At 45.2% G+C, this 27,799-nt stretch overlaps 2 protein-coding genes across 9 annotated transcripts in view; both read left to right on the top strand.

Annotated features, from left to right (window-relative positions):
- Nucleotides 1-818: 818 nt before the first annotated feature.
- The window catches only part of WNT7B (Wnt family member 7B), a 105,632-nt gene continuing 78,651 nt past the window's right edge, over nt 819-27,799 (top strand). The window contains exon 1 of one of the 7 annotated variants that reach the window (XM_079305064.1): nt 819-912. In XM_079305064.1, the coding sequence (XP_079161190.1) occupies nt 905-912 (8 nt within the window). In that variant the 5' untranslated portion in view covers nt 819-904. Of the gene's footprint in view, nt 913-13,441; nt 13,992-14,734; nt 14,902-20,411; nt 21,572-27,799 lie in introns of those variants that run through there. The other 6 variants (XM_079305063.1, XM_079305068.1, XM_079305062.1 and 3 more) reach the window with 6 other exon arrangements.
- On the top strand, nt 15,208-18,036 carry LOC306801741 (uncharacterized protein). Of its 2 annotated transcripts, none has more exons than XM_079305070.1 (2): nt 15,208-16,494; nt 16,855-18,036. In XM_079305070.1, exon 2 carries the CDS (start codon nt 17,236-17,238, stop codon nt 17,851-17,853), a length of 618 nt encoding a protein of 205 aa, XP_079161196.1. In that variant the 5' UTR covers nt 15,208-16,494; nt 16,855-17,235; the 3' UTR covers nt 17,854-18,036. The 2 variants fall into 2 exon arrangements, with proteins under 2 accessions (XP_079161196.1, XP_079161197.1); XM_079305071.1 differs by having other exon boundaries at nt 15,208-15,920; nt 16,072-18,036.

Consider the following 27,799-nt stretch of genomic DNA (forward strand, 5'->3'; position numbering starts at 1 on the left):
AAGCCTGCATGCTTAAAAACCAGTTACATTCAATTAGATTAATATCACAATACAATTAATTACATGGAAAATGCTACAGAAGATGTTTATAGCAAATAAAAATTTATTCCTTACAAACAGTGAATAGTCTTCTCAAAGAATGGAAATAGTAATGCTCATAGTTAGTAGTATTGGCATTAGCATTGGCATAGTGGGATTTAGCCAGCTTGAAGGAAGACATCCTGTTATGAACAAAACATAGATGTTCAAACTCCTTATTTGTTCTGAAGTTCTGCAATCTAAAAAAAAAAAACCTAATTGGAAAAGGAACATGATTAAAATAAATTATGACTACAGAATGTGCATGGTTGCATGTTCTGGTGATGTACTTATGGAAGAAAAAGGTGGGAAGAGAGAAAGAGACAAATCAAATGCCCAAAACCTCCTGATTCACCCCCTTACTTTGTCCACATGGTGAAATGTGGACATGGATAAAAAACCCATGCACACAAAGGACACAACCATCAGTGCTTACTAATGGGGTTATGGTGCTCAATTTACTTCCCAGTAACAGTAAGGTGTCATACAATGTCCCACTTTCAGGGCAGTTTATCAGTGGTTTACAGAATGTTCACCCTCAGGACATACCAGCCATGGAGTTGGATGCTTCATTGTACTGACATGGATGTAGCCATCATGGTGCAAACCCTCTGTAGGTGCTGTAGTGTTGGTGGTACTGCTGGAGAAACTTCCTGCCTAGGGACAGGAGTGGGTGGGGGGATCAGACATCTCCTCCTTGCCCTTAGTTCAGGTTCTCAAAGCATCTTCCTCTGCCCCAGGGGTGGAAGCCGCTTCCAGCTTTGGGTAGATGGAAGAAGAAAGGGCAAGGAGCTGATTCTCAAATGTACAAAGTGAACAACTACAGATGGAAAGGTAGGAGACAAATTAGTTTTCCCTTCCCTTTCTCGATATCTCTCTGGATTTAATTATCCTGGGATTTTATAGCTATCAACTGATGGATGCGCAGCCTACCAGTGCCTGCTGGCTAATCCACTTTGGGGCTATATTAGATTGGTTGAAAATGACTGGATTAGAGTAATACTCTGCTGTAACATAAAACAATAATGGGAGAATGAGGAAGTTTATGGAAAATGTATTATTGGTGTCAATAGAAGAATCTGAGTGTCAGTTTCTAAGAGGTGGATCTGAATTTCAGTAACATTAGTGCAACAACAGAGAGAGTGGAGCTTGTTCATATTACATAAAAGAAAAAGACAGAAACATTAGAAAAATAAATAGGATATATGGTCTTGTGGTTTTGTAGGAAACCAAAGACAGAATATTAATTACATCTTGTCAACCCAGATGCAGAACATAAAGAGTGGTAAAACAATAACAATTGGAAGAAGAGAAATGGAAAGTCATAGACTTGTCAAAAGAAATACAAGTGAGCTCCTTTAAATGAGTCCTTGAGGTTTACATAAGTGAAGATATGTCTTAAGCCATGAGAATTCTTACTGCATGTAAAGTTTTTATTTAATGATTCATGTTCAAGCAACCCACCACCAAAACCCAGAATGGTGCATAAACCTGAGTGTGTTTTGACACTGTATTTCCGGTTCCTAGCTCTTACTTGTGGATAAAGGTTTACTCTTAAAGCACTGATTTGGAATTGATTAAAACAAGAGATGCTTTTATCATTCTGAATTATTTCCTTCAAGATATGTCTACATGCCAGGATCACTATTATCTTGTTTGAATTAAGTATGATGCATTTTCTCTAAGTAATTGGGAAAGAAAAGTATTTTTTCATGCAAGCTGTTTGCAAACTGAGGAATGGAATGGAATGGAATGGAATGGAATGGAATGGAATGGAATGGAATGGAATAGAATAGAATAGAATAGAATAGAATAGAATAGAATAGAATAGAATAGAATAGAATAGAATAGAATAGAATAGAATAGAATAGAATAGAATAGAATAGAATAGAATAGAATATTTTCAGTTGGAAAAGAGCCACAACAATCATCTGGTCTAACTACCTGGTCCCTTCAGATCTGGCCAAAAGTTAAAACATGTTATCATTGTCCAAATGCATCTTAAGGTCTGACTTCATTATGAATGCCTTCATTACAAACTGTGCTAAAGTGACCAATACCCTGTCCTTTATGTAGAAAAGTGTTAACAATTTTCTTGGTAATAACATCAATGTTGTTTTTTGCAAGCCATGAAGGCAAAGGTCTAGGTCACAGATTTGGTGTTTCCCATTTGGCAGAACTAGCTCAAATTCATGTCAAATTCAGCATCCTCCAGCTTCCTGAAGTTCATGACAAACAGCAGAAACAATGAACTAAAGTAATCTGTAATACACTTAAAATGACTGAGCTGGAGCTGAAATGCATTTGTCTGTGGAAGATGCTGTCCATGGGCCATTGCATTTAGAATCAACCCAAGTAACAACTTTTTAAAAGAAGAAAAAATGTAGTGAAAAGATATGATTAAAAACAGCCAAGAGACTGTGTTTAGTCAAGGCAATAAATAGGTTCTCACTTATGGTTCATGAAGGCTCAGTAGACAATTCATAACAATCAACTGGAGTTTGAAAGGTCCAAATAGCAAAGGGCAAAAGACTGTGTTAGCTCTGGCGTGCACAAGAACAAGCCCAGAATGATTCTGTGAATAAAGCTTTTGATCACTTTAGAGGGAGTAATTTATTCAGTATGGAATAATTTATTCAATATAAAATTCTCCCACATCCAGAGATCCCACGGACACAATGTGAAGTAGTAGGAATATTCCTAAGAGTGATACTGGGTGTTTGAGCTATGCTCTGGATTTGGAAGGATGTTGGGGACTATACTCAGTAATTAGAAACTCTGTGTTAAATTATGTGAAGATCACAAAGCTAGGCTCCAATTTGCTAACCCTTATACGGACTTCTAGCAAAAAGTCATTGTCTGCACCCAAAGAATGAAATAATTTAATTAACACCCTGGCTTCATCCTACAGGAACTTCCTCAAAGATTCTTCAATTCTTCACTTTTCTGATGCACAGGATGGGGTGTGCAGGTACAAGCACAGTGGCTCCTATTCTTACTTCCCCTCTTCTTTTAAGAAAGCAGAAAGATATATTGATTCTAGAAACCACAGAGAACTAAAGGTTTCCTATGGCAAAGCCATGGCTGAAGACTCTTAATAAGTGGCCTCTGGTCTGTGCTTTTGTTTTGCTCTCGGGTGTGGTAGGTATGACAGGAGCCAGCACCTGCCAGCTCAGTGTCATACAGGTTTGGTTTGGTGTGCTTACTTAAATGACTGTCCCATTCTGGCAGCTTTCAGGGAGATAAGTGTGGGGGGAGGCCAGCACTATGGTGGCCACATGATTTCAGATAAACATGAAATAGTTTAGTAGAATAGTTTGGATTGGAAGGGACCTTTAAAGGTAAGCAAGCCCAAGCCCCAGAGCAGGAGTGCAGGTCTCATGCCGGAAAGGCTTAATGGGAAATCTCCTGTCCTTGGTCAGGAAGCCTGTGCTTGGTTTGGAAAGAATTTTTTAATGATTTTTATAATGCATATAGGGCATGTTAGGGCTGCATCCAAACAATCTGTGGAGAACCTTTAGCTCCAAAGGAGGTGACGAAAGAGTAGAGGCTGTCAACACCATATAAGATTTAAACCCTGATCTCTACAGATATCTTGTACTGAGTATAAGCAGACACTGGAGTCAAGCAAAGAGTTAAATCTGTGAAGTATGCACTTTTAAACATCTCATAAATTGCTTGTAACTGCACAAAATACCGCAGGGTGCATGTGAGCACCCCCACATGAAGCTGAATTGCAGCCAGATAAAATATCCTGCAGCTTCTGCTGATAATCCTGATGAAAGAGAGGCTTATTGTAATAGAAAGAAAATGTAGGAAAGATTTGTAGATAAGTGACCATTCTAAGTCAGTGACCTGGAGGAGGACATGATGCAAATAATATTATTTGATGAATCATTGAAAGCTGTTAAGGGAGGAGTGGCAAACCTTCTTAGATAATTTCCCAAGTCTGGCTATTCTGCTTTGTTATAGAACTGCATAGTATGACAGCACAGCTATCCTGATACTCAGAGGCAATGTTTAAAATATCTATATAAAAGAGACAAATGTTCTGGAAAACAGATGGAGGATGAATGGAGAGTAAACTTCGTTGGACACATCCTTATAAAAACTACTCACTAGGGGTCATCTTCACCTCTTTAATGGGGCGTTCATTTTAGATTTAAGACCCTAGAAATATTTTAAACTTCTAAGAAGTAGCCTAATGAATGCATATTTATTTCAGTACTGACTTTACTGTAGCTGTAAATAAATTGCAGACTCTCCTAGGTAAGAGCAGTAGATGTTTTTTAATGATGGCTGGTGGAAAAGACAGCAAGCTAAAAAAAACCAATGTTCTCATGTTTAAGTTGGCAACATTAATATAATCAATCCTGTGCTTTCAAAATAATGTCTGGACTCTCCCTCCTCCTACTTCCATTATTAGATTTACTTTAAAAATAAGGATTATTTTAAATATTGCAATTCTAGATATGCTTGTTTTTCTTAGAATGCCATAGTTTCTGTGAGCAGGGGAAAAAAATCATATTTAGGAGTTTTTCTTGGCGTTTCATGTGTATGGAACAAAATAATCCAGAGGTTCTCGTTTGCCATTTAAAAAGATCAAGCATTGGAAGGCATGTGATTAGCTTTTGAAATCTAGAAATAATGTACTGTCAAATGTATATAAGTACAGATCATCAGAGTAATTTTTAAAAACAACCATGCACAAAATTGAGAGATGATATTTTTATTCCAAACAGGAGGGCTCATATTCGCACAGATTTATCTCAAAATAGTAAGCAGTATACAATAAAACAGATTAATAATTTCAATATGAATAAAGCCTGTAAAGTCATGTATTTTTATGAAGAGATGGTTATCAAGTCTGTTAATGAGTTATTCTTAGGAGAAAAATGAATGTTTAAAGGCCCAATTACAAGATAACGAATATGACCTAAACATAGGTCTGCTATTACAGTTTCTTACTGGTTGTTGAAATAAGTTGAATATTTTCTTGATATTTTCTTGAGAGGGAAAAAAATATATATACTCTTGAATCTGCACTATTTGCCTTTTAGGATGTTTCCCTAACAGGAGACTGTGCCAGGTTAGCAAGACACAGATAAACACCTTTACTCTAGACCTGAAATTTCTGGGAAGTGGAGTTTAGAAATCAGAAAGAGGAAAAAAAACCCAACAGAACAGGGTTTTTTTCTCTTTTCTATATGGTTATTTGCAATTAGTGAAATGACAAAGTTTCTGGTTTTGCAGTTAATGAAGCTGCAAGATTTTGTATTTGCAGTTAGTGAAAATGCAAGATTTTTGTGTGTTTACACACAAAATACTGTGATGCTGTTCTGGTCTGGGGGTAATCCCAGAGGCTTGTATTTCTTCTGATGGCAGAAATGCGTTTAAGCATTCAACTGACAGATTATGAGCAATACCTTTGAAAGCAGTGAGATAAATTGCTAAAGGAGATTAACATGATTAAGATATATCACCAGTGGTGTATTGACAAATTAAAAAAGGGATAAACTCATCCATGTTGTGGTCAAGCCAGTGGGAGGAGAGTAATCTCCACGCTGCTCAAATTAGAAACAAGTAAATTTTCTCTCAATGTGTGGCAATGAAGCCAGAACATGGATGGATGGAGATGAGGCAGGGTAGGTGGAAACCTCATGATACCTTAGAACTCCAAATGTTGATGTCTGGCTTGATTAGAAGAGAGAACCATTGTCACATTTTATTTGTCAATTAATGCTCTTCCCCCCTGTATTTTTCTTGCTTATTCTTACTAAGGTGCCCTGTCTTCTTACAATGAAAATCTCTGGAGGGTTACCCGAGGAAGTAATCCAAAGGACCCTGAAACTCTGGACTCACAATCTCTCTGCATACAATAGGGATAAAACCAATATCTAGTAAGGGGACAGCTGCAATGGTGAAAAACCTACAGCAGGAACTGGTAGACTTTTCTCTTTGGCAACTAAAGGGTAGGAAAGTTTCTGTCATCATTCTGCTAAGAAGCAGCCTTCCCTTGGTAGAAGCATTGATAGAAGAGTGCCATGCCCCCTGTCTAAAAGCTCGTCCCCAAAATTGGCACTGTGGCCACTTTGGCCTTGCACTGGGATGCTGCCAGTGACAAACACTCTGTGGGTCTCACTGTGTCTGAACCAAGGGGTTGCTTACCTCAATGAGATTTCAAGATTTCTCCCTGTGATACAAACTGTAATTAGTAGTGTTTGAAATCCACAGCGATGTAATTTCACTGGGACAGAACATCAGGCCAAACACAGAAGAGATAGAGCTTTAGTTTTCTCAGGCTGAGTATCAATGCTTATTGGTTTGCAACTCAGAAGCTAAAAAGTATTTTGCATGAGAAGGAGTAAGGTTACAATAGAGAAGATCAGTTAGGAAAAAAAAACCTGCTTAACTACGTGCAGCTTTCCTTGTAATATTTACAAGAATTGCAGCACTCAATAGGCAGGCAAAACACAATTAGTATATCACATAAAACTGTTCAGTCCCTTAGCTTTGGAAAGATTATTTTAAAGGTTAACTGTAATCTAAACTCACATAGATAACCATAGATAACCAAAACCATAGATAACTAAAAATGTGGTTTCCCATCTAGACCTATCTGAGAATAAAATAAGAAAATAGGAATGAGCATGTAAATCACAGCAAAAATTTCTTCTGACTCCTGACTTTTCCTTTTGTTGCATCATATGTAGTTGTAGGGCCTAGAGACTTGCTGATTAGAGATTAAATTACTAGTCTAAAATTATTTAAGTTGATTCCAATAGAAATCTTTCTAAACTCAGTATTTAGTTTGATTCATTTGATATAAGGGTTCTTTAGTAGGGCTAATTTAGGCAAATCATGGATTTGGGTTCAGTGATGATATCTCACTGTATTATCTGAAGCATGGATAAAAGTTGTTCACGAAACTTTAGAATCTGCAGCCTCGAATCTTAAGTCTCTGAATTGTTGCACTGATTAGAAATGTGCAGGGGCTCCTTTCATCAGCTTCATGGGGATGGGGAAGAGTGCTTGATGAAAGGATGAAAGAAATACAGCCTAGAGACAGCTGCTCTGGGTGTACCTCTAAACTCCTGGATGCAAATTCCATCTCCTCCATCAAACTAGATGCTTTCTGAAACACTTTCAGAAGAAGTCAGGAGGCAGCTCACCATGCTTTATGAAGGTGAAAGGAATTTTCACAGCACAGTGGTTGAAAAACAGTCACACAATCATGGGTTCTCATGTCTAAAAGGAACCTGAATGTTTGTAGCCTGTGGTAGAATCCTGTAGTACTAAATTTCTGTAGATGCTTATTTAACCTGATCTTAAATCTTGGCAATATTTGCCATGAAACCAATTTTGCCTAAATGCTGCTCAAGTCCATTTATCACAAGAACAATTCCTTGCCTTGCTGTCTTTGCAACGTGTTTTTGTACATTTGAAGACTATCACACTCTCCCTGCTCAGTTTGTGTTTCTGTAAAATAAAGCAACACAACCTTTCCTCATGGATCATGTATTTGTTTCATTGTTGTAGTGGATCATCTTCCTGTTGTTTATCTCTGGGTCATCTCTAGCTGATCTATGTACTTATTGAAGTTTACTGCCCAGAAAACAATTTCATACATGAGTCTGAACTTCCTGCTGCTGCAGAGTAACAGAACATGTTACGTTCATTCCCTTGCATGTCTGCTTATTCATAGTATTTCTTCTTTTTTGCAACCATGTTATTGCTGACTCACATTCCTTTTTAACTGCCCAACTTTCTTCTGCAGAGAATTTTTCAAATTAATACAGTCAATGAAGTAAGAAGTTAGTTCGCAAAGAACAGAAAAAATAGTCTAAAATTATATTAAGTCGAGTGCAACAAAGCCAGTAAACCTTCAGTTATCAAAGGAGGAGTTTGTGAGAAAGTCTGAAAATTCCATTTCATGCTGCTATAAAGACATGTGTACTGTACCTCTGCTTGAACAGTGACTCTCATCTTGGATGAGACAAGTAAACAGAAATTTTCAAACCAGCATTTAGCTGTAAATATGAAGCACCTGTAGCAACTGAGCACAGACAGCTGTGTTACTTATTAATCTAATTAGGTGTTTGCTAAACTGGTGGAGGCTTAACAGGCTTGGGAATTACAGGAAGACTGATAGCTTGAGAAAGTGGAACATATTCCAGGTAATGAGATGTAAAAGAGAGGAAAGAAAAAGAGGGAGAGAAACAGGGAAGGAACTGAGGTGAAAGACAGTGGTGATCAAAGATGTGGCCAAATGCTATTTTCCATTTTATGGAGTGAGAGAAGAACTAAGAAAGCAGTGGGCAGGTCAGTTACTGTGTAAGACCAGATTCAAATCTTGACTATGGAGCAGATTTTATTGCCATTAAGTTGTGCTGTGCAGGACACCATGCCAGATGCACATGCCAAAAGCATAATCTCTTACCAGATGAGTTTGGTACCCTTCTGCTCAATCAAAGCTCAAAGACCGGATGATTGAGAACACATCTCAGTATCAGAAGCTCAGTGAAGGACATCCCAAGCCTGAAAAAAACTCTGGCATCAGAGAGTGAGTTTGATAGTCTCTCAGAAAGAATGGACATCTTAGACCTAGGAAGTAGGTGGGTAAATAAAATAGTGTGATTTAAGGAAAGACTTCATGTACAAAGGCATGGTAACACATGTACAAAATATTAAAGAGTTACTAGTATATGCATATATTTAACATTTGTTAAGAATGTAAGTTGTGTGTAAGATCCAGATCAGATGCAAGATACCTATATTTGTGTGCATATTTAAAAAAATATATATTCTTTTTGTTATTCTCCTCTTTTTCTTTTTTAACCCCATATGCTCTGTGTGTGTTTCCCCTAAGGAATATTTTTGTTCAGTTGTTTTTATAGTGATATGTGGGACCTTTGTCTACAACTGCATGGAGCAACAGTGCCAGAGAGTGGCTGGCTGGGATAAATGCAGCTGGATTTGCCTTTTAGTTAAGCCTTTGAGACTTACAACAAGCACGCACAGTATCACAGAATATGCTGAGCTGGAAGGGATTGTAGAAGTCCAACTCCTGGTCCAGTGGTTGATCTTGAGTAGTACAAAAAGAAAAGAAAGGCACATAGATAGGCCCATAACAGAGTAATTATCTCTGTTGTCTGCATTCCCTAGAAATTTTACTGGATTTACTCTGATTTTGAACACTATTCTTGGAAAAATGCTAGGGAAGATGATATGAGCTGTGAACAATGGTTCCTTTCCCCTTTGATCCTGCTTGCTCATACTTCCATTTACAGAGCTGTTCAGGCTGCAAGTTGTTCCCATGCTGTGGGGATTGCTCCTCCTGCTTGGGCAGGGTTCCCTCTTCATGAAACCCTATAAGCCACAGATCAGGCAAACAACACTGTGTCCCTTGTGTCACATCCTGGAGTAAATGGGACCCATGCCTGGGCCAGTGACTCTCCTTCCCATTATCTTCATTTTTTAAAGACTTGCATACCTAAGCTGCCCTTGAGTGCCTGCACCCGATAGTTACCTTCTGTTGACTAAGCTTTCAGATTCACATCCTGAGCAGTGACTTCTGAAGGTCACTTGGACTCTCCTCCCTAGATGAAGGAAAAGGCTTTCCAGTTGAAGTGGGGGTAAATGCATTTGTGATGGATTGGGAAACTGAAGATCAATAGGGACTTGAAATATTTTACCACAGGAGCCACTTTATCAAAAGGCTGTGAGGAGGTGTGGGAGGGTTGTGGGGACCAGCAGCAGTGTGTGTAGGTGACCTTTCCTTTAGCAGGTTTTGGACGCATGAATGTTGAGCTTTGTCTACAGCTCAGTGGATGAGAAAGTGAATTACTGAATTTTTAATTGACTGTATCCCCTGCTCTGCCAATAGTTTTGCATGAGTAATAAATAAGAATTGTATACTAGAAGAGCATTCAGCAAATGGTTTCAACTCACATCTGTTGTGTTTAGGAATATTACTTTGTGTCCAAAAAGTCTTTTAGCGTCATTTAGGTGGTATTTGTTTAAAGTAATTCAATGGGCTTTATATATTTGGCACATAAAGTAATTGCGTGAATCTCTGAATACTAATGTGAGAATTAAGCATTTTAATATTCTACAGAGTTTTTTCTTAAATCACAGAATTATTAAGCTTCATTAAATCTTCTTATCCTCAGCCTAAGTTGTCAGGATAGTCAAACTGATATTTGAAGGTAAGGAGATACATCATTTTCCCCCAGTCCAGGATCTTCAAATCACTTAGTGAAGATAACAGTGGAGTAAGGATCAAAGATACAGAAATTTTTGCCTTCTAAACGATGCTACAATCTAGTCTAGTTTCTGTTGTTGAAACTTCTTGGGTTTGCAATGAAGAGTACTCATTAGTTCACAGAAGCAAGTGGGATGTGCTAGCTTGGTAATCACTGAGGAGACCATGTGAGTTGTATTCCCATTTCCATGGGGTTTGTGAGAAAAAAGGCACGAGGGGTCTGTAGAGGAGACCTGTAACAACAAATACTTCTGATGCGGAGCCCCTCGCTCCTCCTAATCTCTCTGGCCAGTCAATGCCCTGCTCCTGCACAGGGCCTCACACGCGGGGGAGGCAGCCTGCCCCTCCACGCCGGTTCCGGATCCACGCCCGGGTTTGTGCGGAGGCAAAGGGAGGTAGCTCTATGGGCAGCCTCCTATAGCCAGCGGCCGCGGGGCTGTCGGCCTGCGCGTCCCGGCAACGCCGGTGCTCCCGAGCATCCCGACAGGACGGTGCCGATCCGCACCTTCCGCTCCCCGAGCCCCGCAGCACCCCCGCCCGGCCCTCGCACCGCCGCGGGGTGGCGCTGTGAGCCCGCGGGACCGGCCGGGTCTGCGTCGCCTCCGCGGGGCTCGGGACAGATCTGCGGGGCACATCCCCGGGGCAGCGCTCGGGACAGATCTGCGGGGCACATCCCCGGGGCAGCTCTCGGGACAGATCTGCGGGGCACATCCCCGGGGCAGCGCTCGGGACAGATCTGCGGGGCACATCCCCGGGGCAGCGCTCGGGACAGATCTGCGGGGCACATCCCCGGGGCAGCTCTCGGGACAGATCTGCGGGGCACATCCCCGGGGCAGCTCTCGGGACAGATCTGCGGGGCACATCCCCGAGGCACCTGCCCTCGGCATCGCCCGGCCCTGCCGCACGCCTCGTCCCTCCCCGGCCGCAGGGAAGATCTTTGCGTACACCTCTCCTCCCGCTGCCGCATCCCCGCGACTCTCGTGATGGACATATGACACTTCGTTTCCAAAAAGTTTCAAAAACCAGGAAAAAGATTCGCAGGTGGCAGGTGGTGGTCGGGCTGCATATCGTGAATGCCCTTCTGGTGTTGGTCGAAGAGTTTGGGAGGCAGTTGTGGGCGGCTATTAGGGGACATGGTTCTGCAAAAGGGAAACAGAATCAAAGAGTCACAGAATATTCTGAGCTGGAAGGGCCCCACAAGGATCCTCAAAGTCCGACTCACGGACCTGCACAGGACAGCCTCAAGAATCGCACCATATGCCTGGGAATCCTGTGGTTCTGTGAAATACGGCCTCATCTTACAAAAAATTGCCTAAAAATAGTGGGAATGAAGAACAAAAAACCCCTTATGCTGGGTCAGGAAAAAAAAAGAATAAATTACATTTAAACACAAGAAAATGAGTGTGAAGGGAAGACTCGGCATTTTTTAAGGACAAATTGTCTGTAGTTGAGTATTGATGACAGTGTAGCCGAGTGGACTGGAGGAGAACTGGCTGCCTCGGAGAGCCGGAGTGGTGATTATTAAAGAATAAAACTGAGGAATGCGGGAGGAAAGGAGCCAAACCGATCCGCAGCAGAGAAATCGGAGCTGGCGGTGGAGTGGGAAGTGTCAGCCACCTTCGTCGCTACTGGGGGAGCGCTCTGAGTCCCCCTTCCCCAGCATGACCCTTCTCTGTCCCGCTTCGCTTCCTCTTCCCCTCACAGGGTGTCCTTCCCCTCACTGTCTTGAGGTCTCTGCATTTTTCCTGGAGAGGACCCTGTTCTGTGGACTGGGTGGGTGATGACAAGGTGCGGAAAGCCTTTACTGTGGGAGTCTAAACATGACCTGCGATTTCACACTGCACCTCTTCAACCACGGCAGCCTGGCTGGCCTTTAAAAAATCCTTTGTTTTCTCCGTCAGGATAGATACTTTACGATGAAGTTCTGTGTTCAGCCTCTTTCGCTTGCTTGTCACTGCCTGCTTCCCTTCAGCCTTTCCTGGTGTGTGTTTAGCCGATTCTCTCTGAGAGATGCCTAAAGCCATCTGTGCTGACTGTTGCTACACGTATATGAATGCATGTGTAGGAGAGGGCAGAGGTGCACGAGTTTTTCCGTATCTGTGTAACTCCCTACAGCCCACAGACTTGTATCGAAGTGCTATTTAAGCGTGCATATGCATGCAGATCTGTGCCTCCGGACAGGCACACATTGTGTAGTAGACTGGAATAGATAATTCCACAGAATGCAAGAATAAATGGAGCAACTCAGAAATCAGTGAGGAAGAAAAATAGAAAAAAACAGAGAGAAGGAAAGGAAAGGAAAGGAAAGAAAGGAAAGGAAAGGAAAGGAAAGGAAAGGAAAGGAAAGGAAAGGAAAGGAAAGGAAAAGGAAAGGAAGAAAGGAAAGGAAAGGAAAGGAAAGGAAAGGAAAGGAAAGGAAAGGAAAGGAAAGGAAAGGAAAGGAAAGGAAAGGGGAAAAAAAACAACAAACAGAAAAGAGAAAAAAAACCCCAAAAAACCAACAAACTTTGCTTCATCATTAGTGTCTGAAAACAAAGTGAGATTTTGTCCCACCGATTAATCTCTCTAAGACCAGCAAACTGAATATCCTAAACTAATGTTAAAAGCCAAGGGTATCTGTTTCTCAAGAAGGAATCATGTTTTCTTACTGCCGACAATGATACCAAATTTGGTGTCAGGCATTTGTGTCCAGCACGGTCAAACAACCGAAGAAGTAGTTTGGACACACGTTGCCTTTTAGGATACGGAGCTGCCAGCAAGTGAGGATTAACGCCTGCCTCTGTTTGTTTAGAAGGGAAGAAAGAAAGTTAAAAAAAAAAAAAAAAAAAAAAAAAAGAAAAGAAAAGAAAAGAAAAAAGAAAAGAAAAAAAAAGTGTAACAGTTTCTTTTGTGAAGTCTGTATATTGCAAATCCAACCGCGTTACCATACTAGAGGAAATGAAAAAATGCTTCGGTTTGAGAGGACGAGTCCTTTATTTCCCTTATTGGATACTTTTCATGTGTTTTCCCCAACACTGCGGCTTAAGGACATGCCTTTTGAAACACGAACACACGCACAGCTCGCACACGCACACACAGATAAGATATGTATTAGATCCTGACACATGCAGGGTGGAGGGAAGAGCGGGAGGGAGGGAGAGAGAGAGAGAGAGAGAGAGAGAGAGAGAGAGAGAGAGAGAAAGAGAAAGATAGATCCTCCTACCTGGAGCCATAGATTGCAAGATACGTAGTGTTACCTGGGGAAGTCAGAACAAGTAAAAACAGATTGAACTTCAGGGCTCTATGAGGCAGTTGATCAAGATCAGTGCTTGCTCATACTCTCCCTCAGACTGTCTGTCTTAGGGTTTTGTTTTACTGTTTTGAGCAGCCCTTTCCGTTTTTTCTTGCTCTTTAATATCGGAGCCGGTTTCGGTCACCATGGCTCTGGGAAGAGCTGCCTATCTGCGCGGAGTTGACTTTTTACAGCTCGGCCGGCTTTGCTTCTGGGTAGCTTCAGCAATGCTCTTGACTGGGATTTAATCGACACGATCACTTCGGCTTTTTGTGCAATTTTTATGGCTCAGTCCATTTTCTAGATCATGCACAGAAACTTTCGGAAGTGGATTTTCTACGTGTTTCTATGCTTTGGAGTCATCTATGTCAAATTAGGGTAAGTCCTTCTGCACGACAAATCTCCTTGGCTTTTGGGTCACGTTAGTGTGGAGTTGGGAACAAAATACTGCAAAAAAAAAAAAAAAAAAAAAAAAAAAAAAAAAGAAAAAAAGTTATTGTTTCCCTTTCAGTCCCCGGGTGTCCAAACGCCGGCAGCCCCCTGAAGCACGGTCGTGGGTCTCCCCCTGTCCCGGACCATGCCCGGCGGTGGGGCAGTCAGCCCGCCCCGAGCCTGCAGGGAGCCGGTCGTGGGTGATGACGGATCCTTTTATTTTGTACTGCTTAAGAGAACTTAAATATTATCTCTGGCTTACAGTACCCTCAGAGGAAAGAAAAAAAAAAGAAAAGGCAGCCTGACAGAGTTAACTCAGGCGCTGCTGCTGGGACAATGGGGCAGAGCTGAGGTATTAGGCGAAAGGGGCAGGAGGAGGGGAATCCCTGCTCTGAACCTGCGCTCAGAGATTTGGTTTATGCAGGCCTAGACACAATTTGCGTTTCTATCCATCACACGGACGTGTTGAAATTAACTTGACAACTGGTCCGGCTACCTCTGCGCTGGTGCTCCCGGGAAGCCAAGCGGGCTCCGGCGAAGGGACCGGCCCGGGGCCTTGGGGGCTCCCCGGGGAACCCGCTGTTTGCTCCTCGGTGTTTGATCACCGCAATCGAGAGCACGCGGTTATTTTGGTTGCCAAGTTTCGCCCTCTTTCTCTCTGCCTCTCCCCCCAGTGCCTGTATGCCCTTATTAATATTGCTCGTCGCAGTAGGCTGACTTGAGTTGAATTTCCACATTCCTGAGCCCCGGCCGAGTCCTTACCTGTCGAGCTACAAACTCTTTAAAGATCCTGTCTTTGCATAGCTGCGGGATTTTTTTTTTTTTTTTTTTTTTTAAATGATCAAGAATACATAAGGTGAGTTGCAATCCAAAAATACTCGCTTCCTACCTTGAAATCAATACATGGAAGAGGACGGGGAAGTCAAAGGGCAGCTCCCAAAGGCAGGAAGACGGGCACTGTTCCCCAGAGCGACGGGCAGGCTGGAGCCCGGCCGGGGCAGCTGAGAGGGAGGGTGACGAGGAGCGAGGAGCGGCCCGGCCCGGCCCTGCCCGCCGGACCCGCCGCCGCGGGCACTACTCCGCGCACGATACCCCGAACAGCCCCGTCCCCAGCAGCCCGGGCAGCGGCGGGAGGAGGGGGCGAGGGAGGGAGGGAGTCTGCAAGTGGGAGCGCGCCAGAGCCAAGGATTAAGGTTAAACAGCGGGGAGAAGGAATTACACTGGGCTCCTCGGGAATGAGAAGGGGAGCGGCGGTATCTGTATGCCCCATCGGGAGCTCCTGCAGCTGCGGGCGTCAAAGGCAGAGCTGTCCCATTCACGGGTTGCCGGCTAGACCCGCGGGCTGCTTCCCGGAGGGTTCCCAGCGGGTTGCTCGGCGGGCACCAGCCGGATCGCATCCCTTTTTGTTTGCTTATTTAGGTATTTCTGGCACGGTTCTCGGCCCGCCCCTGCAGCCGCAGGTGTCGCCGCGGTGGCCGGCGGAGCTCGGCGCTGCCCCGCAGGCGACCCGCGGGGAATACGCGGATGCGGAAGGGGCACGGAAGATGCCCTCCGCGCTGCCCCTTGCCCTGTCCCGGTGGGGAGCCCGCGTTCGCCCCTGACCGGCTGAGCCAAATGCCCGGGGGTAGCTCCGTCCCTGCCTGGAGACAGGTCCTTTCAGTGCTCTTACCTTTGCGGGGCCGAGAACCTGCGCCGCCTTTTGTCGTAGACGCGGTCGGCAGCGATGGGCTCTGTCCCCCTCTAGGCTCGGATTGACGGGAGTTTAGACATGAAGTGAATTTGTTGAGGCTGTGTATCCATAAATGAAGCGATGACAGGGTACCCAATCTACTTCAATATTGTGAGGACTTTGTACAGCATATCCCTCACAGAGAGGTAGGCGAGCTCAAAGAAAACGCCTTGCAAAATAAGAACAATGGTACAGACAGCTATTGCTTTCACTGCGGCGGGAGGGGACAGAAGATTTGGGTACATGTTACAGTCTGGAAGGCAGATCTCTCTTCGAAATTGATTTTGGCTGTTTTAGAAGGGAATTCAGAACAAAAATCACAAGAATGCTGTTGGACTGAGACTAGGAGTGAAACAGAGCAGACATCAGGAACAGTAAAAGCCTTTGCAGGAATCCTATCAGATCCATCACCATGGCTGTAAGGCGATGAGGATACTTCACTTTCTCTGAACAATAGGAGAGAAATTTGCTCCGAGATCCAGGGCTAGTTGTAGGCTAGGCATGTGGGATGCAATTATTTCTTCTTTCATCAGCCACTGGAACTACCATTTTGTTGAAACCATATCCTTTGGGTGTAATAATGCCTTTTCTGGTGAGCTCTTTACTTTGAAAAGGGGGAGGTGAAGGTGGATAAATGTCTTCCAGGACATTCGGTTGATTTTCAGCGGGCAGGCTCTCTAGCCGTCGTGTCAGCCACGGTAAGGAGGGGAGGCTTGGCAGGTTGGATTTTGTTGTTGAATTTTTCTTTTTTTTTTTTTTCCTTTTTGCTGAGCACGTCTTCGTGTCTTAATACAACGTGTTAAAAGCTCCACTTTCGATGGCAAACGTGACACCGAGGGGAGTGAAAACAACGCAATACATATAGCTGTTGGACGGGCTGTTGCATGGGGTGGCATGGCAGGGTTCCATGAAGAAACCACTATCTCCTCCAGTTAGGAGAAGAGACCAGGGTCCCACTCAGGTAGTCCTTCCTCTCGGGGATCTTCCGTTGTTCCCGTTTCTATTTCCGGTCCCCAAGTTTGCTGGAGAAACAGGGGTGAGGTGAAGCATCCCTTAACATTTCTGTCGATGACATTTCAGGCACCGAATCATAAAACACCTGCAGCCCTGCTGACTTCATGTAACCCCCCGCGATAACAGGTGACATCAAATATTGACCTCAGGCAGGATTGAAACAGAAATATTTCCTGCCAAGATCACAGAGCATTCGGATACCGTTTAATTAATAAATACGTCAGAAATTAAAGTTCACAGCAGTACCACAGACGCAAATCACAGCGGAAGCTCTGGGGATGGGTGATGTGTCTTTCAGAAAGATGAAGCCGCGGACAATATCCGGATTAGAGATCTGGGGGAAAACCTTACCCTTTTCCTCTTTATTCTGGAGAAAAGAAGGGTGACAGCCGGGCAGCTCCAAAGGGAGAGGGGAAGACCCACTTTTCCCCCGGGGAGAAGGTCACTATGATGTTAGGAAAGGTAGGGCGGCGGGAGCTGGCGCTGCCCGAGGGAGCAACGAGAGGTGTCAGCACCCCTGGGGGGGAGGAAGCAGGGACGCTTCTTTCGTGCCCGTTCGAGCTGAGGGCTCAAAGGGCTACCGACGTCGGGGGTTCCGGCCCATTCTGGGAAGGCCGGGGCACTCCGCACTCTCTAGGGACTCCCAGGGATGGCTGCGGCGGGGAACGCGAAAGCCGGTCTCACTCGCCTCCCCTGCGGCAAAGTTCGCCTTGGCTTTGCGGCGTTTGCAGGAAAGGCCAACGAAATCCTACCCCCCTCGCCGTCCCCGGGGCTGTCCGGCCGGCGGGAGCCTGCCCGGGTCGGCCCCGTTCCCCCGGTCCTCGGCAGGAGCTCAGCCTCGAGGGCGGGCAGCACGTGGAGCGCCGGGACCCGCGGCGAGGCCCCGAGAGGAGACCCGCGCGATTCCCGCCTGGAGCGCCGGGAGGTGCCGCCGCGGTCCGGGGCTGCCTGGCGCCGTCCTGCCGGCTAGACCATGCGCTCCTCCGCCCCTCCACGGGCATCTGCCGCTGTACTGCCGCCACCGCCTTCCCTGCTCTCCCATCGGCCGGTAACCGCTCATTCTGAGACTCATTGTTGCCTTCTTTCCCCCGGCACCTGACTTGCAGCTCGGTGAGATGCAAGAAATGCACGGTTCCGCCCGGACAGGACCCGGTGTGTTGCCCGCTTGGAGCGCCTTCCCGGCTTCCGACGTGCCCTTCTGCCCGACATGCGGACTCTCCCCAGGCTTGGGGTAAAAAAGGAACCGCGGCTGGGTATAGATAGATAATAGGAGGAGGAAAAGAACCCCAAACAACAACAAAAAACAAGCAAGCAAACAAACAAAAAACCCAAATTAAAAAAAAAAAACAAAAAACAAACTAAAACAAACAAACAAAAAATCCAAGGAAAAAAAACCACAAGAAAACAAAGAGTTTATTAGTGCATGCCCGACTATAGTATCGGTAACTATTTCAGTGTAATTCTCCCTCATTTTGTCCAAAATATAGCTGTTTGTGGAAAAAGGAGGGACAGATGCTGAAGTGTGCATATTAGACGTTACCGACAATACCTCTCTTCCTGTGCTTATTGAAAGGAATGTTTTCGTCTTCAATGAGTGTGGTTCTTGCTGCCCCGACTGACATACGTATAGAAACCATTTCGATGGAATTTACTAGGTTATTGTCATCATTGTCGTCACAATCGTCATCCTCCTCCTCATCATCATTCATCATCAGTAATTTTTCGACGTAATAACCGGCCCATGATTTTAAAATAAATATTAGCTCCCCGAGAAAACCTGCACGGTTTGGTTTCTTTATACAACTTTTCTTCCCCTACAAATAACAAATCTGTGGATAAAGTCAGTTTCGACCTGAAAATTGCAGAAATTGGCAAACCGTCTTCGTTGCAGGTGGAGTGGGTCAAACTTTGCCAGCACAAATCCGAAGTTTTCCAGTGCAAGCATATAGTTTGCATTTTTACAGTTCGCTCTGCCCCTCCTATCGCCCCGCAGGCACATATTTAAAAGGAGACACTCATTTAAAATACCTATCCGAAGTGGAACAAATGCTAGAAATAAAACATTCAAAGTGGCTACTCGTTCTCCTGGTTTCACGTTCAGCAGTTGCCCCAGTCACATGTCTAGCAGGGGAAAGGGCACTGCAGTCGATACACATCTCTAACTCTTTTGCTGTATGTAGACTTGTATGCACACTTACAGAAGTATAAATACGTCCATTTTAGAATCTTAAATAATTATGAATAAGACAATTCTGGGATGCAAATAATCGTTGAAAGGTTTAAGCTTCTGTCTCTTGTGAATCGAGATCAGCGTTTCTCGAAGGGACAATGACTGCCTCAACGTCTGTGCTGAACTTGCTGATGAAACTGGTTAAAGCAACCAAACCCCGAGAAGATTTTTATCGCATATTGAGTGGCATACAACGTTTTTGCACCCGTTCTGCAATTCCCGTTCCATCTGAGGGAATATTTCGTTGTGTCGCTGAGATAGCTGCACCCATGTTCTGGGACTGGTTAACCGGAGGAGGTGTTACCAGGGTGTTTGGTAGAGCTCTTAGCCAAGACATCTTCCTCAGTCATTAGGCAATTAACCTGAGACGAACATTTACAGACCGAGGACACTTCGGAGCCTGGTTCTTGCTCATTTCAGCTGCATTCCGGTTTAAGTGCCTTCGGTGGCCGTTTCTTTTTTGGGGTTCGTTTTCAACCGCCAGCCCCGGTATCCACAGCGCACCTGCTTCATCATCACTCTCAGCACTTCCGAAATAAAGGACAGACGCCCAGCAAAGCAGATGAAGAGCGACTGTCTCCTGCTTGCCTGGGGCTGCCCGGGTTGAAGGGCGCCCGCAAGCCGGAGCAGAAAGGGTCGAGCATCTCTTTGCGGCGGGGCGCGGCGGTGCCAAGTGACAGGAGTAGCTCCGCTCAGGGGGAAGGCGGGGGAGAGACAACTAACCTGCCGGGAAACATCTCTTGGGACTTGCATCTTCTCGGAAAAGAGAGATGGAGAGGGAAGAGCGGAGACGAAAGCTCTTCCTACGGAGGTGGTGAGAGGTGTAGTGAGCCCGGAGCCACCGGCAGCGGCTCCCCGCTCGCTCCCTTTAGCAGCTGTTCCACACTAGTCCTTTCCCTTCCCTGCTCTTACGCAAAACCAAATCACTCCAGGAAGCTACGAGTGTGCATGTCTTTATTTCTCACTCAGTAAGGTTATGACTACATACATGTTCCTTTTTTTCTTGACGTTGCTCCTGAAATCGAAGCCTAATTTTTAACATAGGGTACAACAGCCAAACTCTCTCCGAGGCTGGAGGGAGGACGGAACCCCTCGGTGGAACCGGGACAGCCGGCCACAAAATAGCAATTTGCAGAGAATGGAGTTGGGAGCTACCAGCTCGTCCAGTCTCTCCCAGGGCGAGCTAAGGAGACACAGACGCAGGGAACTCTCAACCCACGGAGCGCTGGGGGGAGTTAAAAATGCCCCACGGAGCGCGAAAGAAGCGCTTGTACGAGAGGAGAAGCGTATAGCGAGGGCTTAGCCAGGGAACACGGATTCGTTGCAGCTCAGGCTAGATCAGTGTCTTTCCATTGTCATCCTGCCTCAAAAAAAAAAAAAAAAAAAAAAAAAAAAGAGGAGAGGGAGAGAAAAAAGTAGGCGGATTGCAGTGACTGACTGCCCAATGGCAGCCCCGGGTCTCAGGAGAGTTACAGAGAGAGAGGGAGAGAGAGAGAGAGGCACTTTCTGCCATCCAAATCCCTTAAATCATCCTCATTCCAACACGAGAACCCACTGTAACAACTTCCAACCACTGAGACATGACAGGCAGGAGCCCAGAGGCAGCAGCAGCAGCAGCGAGAGCAGCAGCAGCAGCAGCACACACTCTGCACAGGGAGCAGCATTAGCACCAGGGGGATACTACACACAACAATACAAACAAACAAACAAACAAATAGACAAAGCCCCCCCAAGCCCAAGGGACTGGATTCCAACTCAGATTCAAGCCACAGCTGACACCAAAAAGGGTGGGGAATTACGACCGGGGGGGCCAGAAAGGAATAACCAAGGAAGCGAACTCAAGAGTGTAAACGGGATTCAGCCATGATCCTTTTTTCATCTCGCAGTGTGTTACTCTCAGTGTATTACCCTCAGATTTTCCTCATCCTTACCAGTGGGAGTTACCTGTAAGTGATCCAGATTTTTTTTTTTTTTTCAAATACTGTTTGCAATGCCCCCGCTAGCAGATACCTAGGGGCAATGCGCACAGCGAGCAGAGGGAGCCGGGAGAAGCCAGCACGGGCGGCAGCTCCGTGCGGTGCGTGGTGGTGAGGATGGTGGTGGTGGTGGCGGCGGAGGAGGAGATGCTGTGCTGGTGGCGGTGCTGGCGCTGCTGGTCGGACCCCGCCGGGGGAAGGGACGCACCGCCAGGTAACTCCCGGGGCTGCCCCGCCGGCGAGGCCGGGGCCCGGCGTGCCCGCAGCGGGGGCGGCGCACCTGGGAGGGCGGCGGGACAACGGGACGCGAAGCGGCCGGCGTCTCCCCTGGGGACTCCGACCCCGACTCCTCCTCCTGCCAAACCGGAGATGGGCATCGCTTCGCGCCCGTCGGGGGAAGGCTGTATGTGTGCGGAGATCCCGGGGAGCCGGCGTCGAGCGCCCAGCCCAGGCCGCCCGCGGAGAGCCCCCCGCCGCCGAGGCGCTCGCCGGCCGGCTGCTTTCGCTCCGGAGGGATCTCCCGTCCCGAAGCTAGAGCTGGCTCCAGGACCTTTTCCTTGTGAGGAAGGGGGTGGAGGTAGGGGTGGGGGAAATGAGAGTCGGTGGGTGGGACTGCGAGGAATTTTGGTCTCTTTTTTTAATATCTATATCTGTATCTATCGTTGCGGTGGATAAGAAGCGGCTGGGTTAGTCCGTGAGGGCTGCGGAGAGAGTTTCGGCCGTCGTTCTCCTGCAGGTCCCCCGGCAGGTCTCTGTGCCGGCTGCCGCGTAAGGGTGGGGGGGGGTGGTGGGCCGGGGTCCCCGTGCCGGCCGGAGCGGAGCCTGACCCGTCCGGGACTTCAGCCGGGGTCCGGAGCGGCTGCCGGGGGACTGTCAAGGGCTCCTGTTCTCCTGCAGTCCGGAGGAGACTTGGCCGCGCCGCGGGTCAGCCGTGCGGAGAGGAGGGCGCTGGGGCGGCAGGTACCCGGCGGAGGGAGCCGCTTTAAAATTGGGGAGACTTCTCACTCCCATGAGCATCCCCCGGCCCCGGGCAAGAGTTTCCGTGCCGGAACGCGGGGATCGGGCTCAGGGGTGTTCTGGGGCGGTTCGGAGCCTGCCCAGGCTGCGGGGGATGCGGCAGAGGGGTTCACCCCTGTCTGTGATGGGGGACCCCGCTTTGGCATCCGTGGTCCCGCATTTATCTCAGCTGCCAGGGCCGCACGGTTTTACCTACTCTCTCAACCCCCAGGCCGACTTCAGGTTTTTTGTACCCCGATAGATGCGAATTTTAGGTCCTATCTCTGAACTGTATGTGTATTTTTATATATTTGTGTTTTTTTCTCTGTCTAGGCACACAGGAGCACATGCACATAAGCAAGCACGTGTGCGTGTGTTCCTCTGTGTGTGTGTGTGTCCGTCTGTTTTCTGTGGGCTATGGAAAAAGCATATATTACTGCTATGGGAGAAAAGTAGGAATAAACACACCCATTAGAAGAAACTAAAAGCCTGTTTCTACATTCTTAATGAAATGCACATGTCTTGGCCACCAATTTTTAAAGGCGCTTAGTTTTATGGAAGCGTGTTAGATTAATTCAGCTAGAGCTGTCTGTTTCTTGTTCACAGGCGGGATATGTCTGCTGCGTAGGTGACTGATGGCTTGTAAAAAAGCGAGCCGTGCTATCTTTGGTTGGTTGGGGTTTTTTGTAGGTTTTTTTTCCTTTTTTTTCTTTTTTTTTTTAATGCAGGAGGAAGGAGTCGTAATAAATAAATAAATACAGCCTTTTAATATAAGCGTAGACATATTTTTCTCAAAACTGTAGGAAATTACTATCCTACAAAGTTTTCCTTCTATAAATAGTTCAAATCTTAAAACAAAAGTTTGCAACCACACACCAGATGCTGGGATGCTGGTGGTTTCCCTTGCTGTGTGACATAATTATAAGGTCCAAAAGCAAAAGCTATAGAAGTATAATAATAATACTAAGGCGATTGCTGAGGGGAAATACAAGGGAAGCAATGCCTGCTTTATTTAAAGCCAGCTGCTTGGGGATCTTTTGAGCGCTGCCCCGCGACAATGAGAAGTTGTGGTGGATAAATAATGCTCTCTCGCCTTTCCCTGGGCCGTCCCCAGTTCATCCCCTCAGCGGCAGGTCACTCGGAGCTGGACCCGCGGAGCCGGAGCCGAGGTGGCTATTGCAGCCCAGCAGAGCAGAAGTGAAAGAGATCAGGAGGTGAAACCCAACAAAGCGGAGCCCCAAAGCAACTCGCAGCTCCCTCCATCCATCACTCCGGAGAGACGGAGCCGGCTGCTCTCCCGGGGAGAAAGCAGGGCGCCCGGGGCCGCCGCGGACAGGCCGCTTCTCCTCCGTGTCATCCCCAGTGCCAGCCCCCGGCCACACTTGCTCCATCTCCGCTGTGTCCCCCACATCCCTCCCAGAGGGCGGGAGAACCGGGCGGGCTGCGGTGCTTCGCCTCACTGTCCGTAGGAAGTGAAAAGAAAGAGGAGTTTCATTTCAGTGCTTAATGGAGAGTAGCCTACTGAACTTGTGGTATTTATCTGGTGGGTAAATATACTTCTCTGGCTTACTAATGGTAGCTTTTGAAGATTAAAGCATAGTAGAGCCTGTTGGAGCATTATCTGCTTCTGCTACTCTCGCTCTCCGGAGGAGAGGATGCTTCCCAAGCTGCTATTTAGTGAGCTGTCAGGGACTGCCAATGGTTATGTTAATTTTCCCCGAGATCTCTAACATCTTTTGGCTATGGGAATGACTCCTTGGCTTCTGCTTTCTGCGTTGCTGCTCCTTCAGGGACAGAGAGGGCAAGTTTCAGCTAGTGAGCACATGGAGTGTGGGGTGTCCGTGCTCAGTCTCTCTTGGTGCGTGGAATGCAGGCCGGGGAAGATGGGATGCTGCTCTGTTATTCCGTGAGAAATTCTGTCAGGCAAAAATCCCATCATGACGAAATGGTATTTTGACGAAATGGGTTTTTCAGGATGGAAAAGGCAATGGTGAAATGAAATTAAATGGGCACTACATCTCAGTGGTTTTTGTGCAATAGCTTGTAAGAAAGTTAAATTATAGTCATCTACATCCAAAATTAATTTAAAAATGTACTCCTTTAGAAAATCGATTTTTATATTGTAAGTGTGCTATCTGAAAAAGTCATCTTCTTCAGTGTGCTTGCCTGGTAACCTTTGGCCTGCTGAGGCACTGTGAACATTTTTACAACCAGAAGAAATTAGTGTCTGACTCTCTGAAAAGAAAACTGACTATGGCTCCAATAGCTGATGTATTTTAATGCTGGATGTATTTTGGTAATCCAATTAAATATAAGTATAAAGCTACCATTAAATAATATCAGCATAATTAGTATAAATGTCTAAATGCCAGGATTATGCAGAACACTGGCACTGTTTCTTGCCGTGCATGTGGGAGTGTGCATGTGTCTGTATACATACGCATATTTAACTGCTTCAAAAGAAGATGGTGCTTGTCAGTTTTCCATTAATGCACCCCTTTCACTGTTCATCTTATTTAGGGCTGGATGCATTCACCAGCAACATGAGAGTCGGTTCTGAAGAAGTTTATTTGGGGGATTATCTGCTGGCACATAGACACAATTACTTCAGTTATTTGCTTTAAAATGATTTGGAATAACTCTTAAAATGATGTATGTGTATGTAGTAATAGCAGCACAAATCTTCAAAGCAGATACATTTTCTAACACCATAACGCAGCAGATAATTTATATTGGTGAGCAGATTCTTGCTTAGGAAATGTAGAGAAGAAAAATCCTCTGCATGATTTGCATTTGTTCTGCTGGTGCTTCCACATCCTTACAATTCTGTATCCTTAACAACAGGGCTTCTCAATACTTGTGGGAAGCAGATTAGAAGGAATGCAGATTGTTCATATGCCTAGAGGAAAGTGGCCATGCCCAATTTCTAAAGATTAGAACTGCTGTAGAGAGTCCCTGGAGTTTGCCTCTTAATCCGTCAGTTCTGGAGGGAGTTGCAGAGGCAGAGAACAACCCAGCTGCTCTATGAGGCAGAGCCTTCAAGAGGATGGTGGGCACAACTTCACCAGCAATGCTGACCAGTCTGACTGATGCTCCTACTTTAGCTGGTGCAGTCAGAATTACACAGACTGGCCCACTCTTCCCATCCTGGTTGGATCAGGGTAGGATCAACCTCTGTGGTTAAACTGGCTATTATGGGAATGGGATTGTCTCTGGCTCAGTCACTGAGCTGGAGTGTAAATCCATCATTTCCCTGCTTTTGCATCTTGTTCATTTTATAACTGAGACTTTAGGGCAAGCTTGTTCTCTCAGCCTCTAGTTATTCAGCATACAATGCCCAAGGAGAGCTCTGTTGAGATAGTTAGATTCTTCTTTTACGTGGTAATGTAATTATGATTCCCTATAAGAGGATTTGTAATAAGACTTCCTTCCACTTTACAATCCCTCAAAGATATGTTTGCTTATAGACAGAACAGGTACTTCAAAGAGTATAAAGTATTTTCAAGCTCATCTAAACCTAATGCTTTTGCCCAGTAGAAAAAAGAAAGATAAAGAATATTTTTATGCTGGACTGCCATAAGCTTGGCTTACTTGTCTGACATGGGATATTTCCACGTATTGAAGCAGCTACACAAAGATGAGACAATGATTGTGATATGATTTCTTGGTAGCTCTAGAAGGCAAAGTCCAGCATTTCACTGTGAGACCCAGAATAAAATTACCTGTCTAAAACCAGAGAGCTGTGGTAAATCTATGACTGGCCACTCCTCTCCCTGCCAAAGTCTAGATCAAGCACTCGAGTCCTGAATATCCTTGAATCCAAGTGCATTTGGATGAAGGTAAATGTCTCAATCCTTTGCAATAATCAGGTTCCAGGAATTAGATGTTTAGCACACCTTGAAATTAAAAAAACAAAAAAAAATTACTTTAGAATCTATAAAGAAAGATGGCAACATCCAGAATGTGCAGGATGGCACGACAGCATGGAATTGCTACATATCTTGTATTACTAACACAGAATAAAAGCTGGACATAAAGCAATATGAAATACTCAGATGGTTAGGTAAGGATGAATACAGATGTGTTTGCATATTAAACACCCAACAAGGCTAATCCCTCAGAAAAGAGACTTTGAAGAAAGGTGTTAAAGAGCAGAACAAAATGACCTGCAATTATACAGTTAGACTGACAAACACCTTTTCTGCAATGGGAAAAACACCATGTGTACCTGGAATGTGGCATGCTGAGGGTAGAATGGTGTCATAGGCTTGTCAGTGCAAGGGACTGTGTAATTGGGGCTGAAAGGCAGTCAGAGAGCCTCCTGACCCCAAAATACAGTTTAACCCTCTAGTCGTCCCAAGTTACCCCAAGCAATAAAAACCTAGGACCAGCTGTAGATCAAAGGAGTTCTACAGATGTGCTGACACTATGAGTTACAGAACTGGTTAATGTTGCAAGCTCAATTTCTTCAGCCCACAACTTTTCATGTTGTTTTACCCTCTGTGGACTCCCACCAGTGGCTTTCATGACTGCTGGCAAACCATGTCTACCTGTTCATTTCCTGACAGATGAATTTTTGCAATACAGGTTCACCTTTCTGTTTGGTTCTTCTCATGATTTTTGCTCTTTCCTTCTTGATGCTCCACTGCCCTTCTGCAGAGCATCTCTCCAATCTACCCCAGGTATGTAACTTGCATAGTGTTACAGTAAAACTGCATGGAAGGATTCTATGAGAACCAGACAGGCCTCTGTGAGAGCCATGACTGAAATGCAAAATCTCCATGACTTTTTTGTTCTGGAATTATGCCATGCACATGTGAATACCCTGTCAATGAGCTGAAGAAACTTGTTACTGAAAGCTTCAGGTACACAAGCCTAGAATTATGTAGGAGGAAAAGAAAGTCCAGGAATGTAGGCACAGGAGTACTCTGGAAGAAAAGCCAAGGAAGGCATGTTTCTAGAGGATGTCTTTCAGTCTTTTAAGGGTTGTTTTAACCCTCTCCTCTTTTACTGTCCCTTCAATTCTCCCCCAAATGTAGAAGGATACATTTTCTCTCCATTGTGGAGAGTTGCATAGGACTTGCTGTTAATTTCTTTCCAAGACAATTCCTATATATTTACTTTTGCTATAACATATGCCTAAGGGGTGCTGCAAATTCTGCACTAGAAAAAAAAGGAAAGAAATTCTAGATACAGAGACCTACATATTTGCCCAGTAGGTTTTTCTATCCGTATGCATTTCTATGACTTCTCTCTTCTGTTACTGCCAAAATGCTTTTAGGACAAACCTTTAGATAACATGTTGAGTTTTTTTTTTATATGCTTTCCTCTTGGGCTTTCTTTCTAAAAGTCAGTTCTCTGGATGGAGCTGAAAGTTCACTGCCTTGTTCAGTTCTAATAGAGTGTGGGCAGTTTTTCTGAAGTTAAAATAGTTAAGGCCAAATAGTTGCTCTCATAATAAAAACATCTTCCACTAGGATCTGATAGTAAGATGATTATCACCTATTAATTATTTTTCAGCAAATCATACTTTCTCTAGAAAATCTCAAGACAGAGTAAATCAGAGAGTTACTGTATCTTTCTTCTCTGGAAATAATTTTAATAGCACATACAGTTTCTACCCGTATCGCTGTTATGGTTTTGAACATTTATTTTTGTTTCAGCCTATGTTTGTGGATCAGATTTCCCTTAAAAAAATTATAAACTTCACGTTTGTGTAAAAATTCTACTTAATCATCATGGTGACAATCTGTTACAGCTCTTTGTCCAAGGTGAGATTTTACCTTGAGCTCCTAATAAGGAGTAAAAA

The sequence above is a fragment of the Erithacus rubecula genome, assembly GCF_903797595.1.
Source record: "Erithacus rubecula genome assembly, chromosome: 4".
NCBI lineage: Eukaryota > Metazoa > Chordata > Aves > Passeriformes > Muscicapidae > Erithacus > Erithacus rubecula.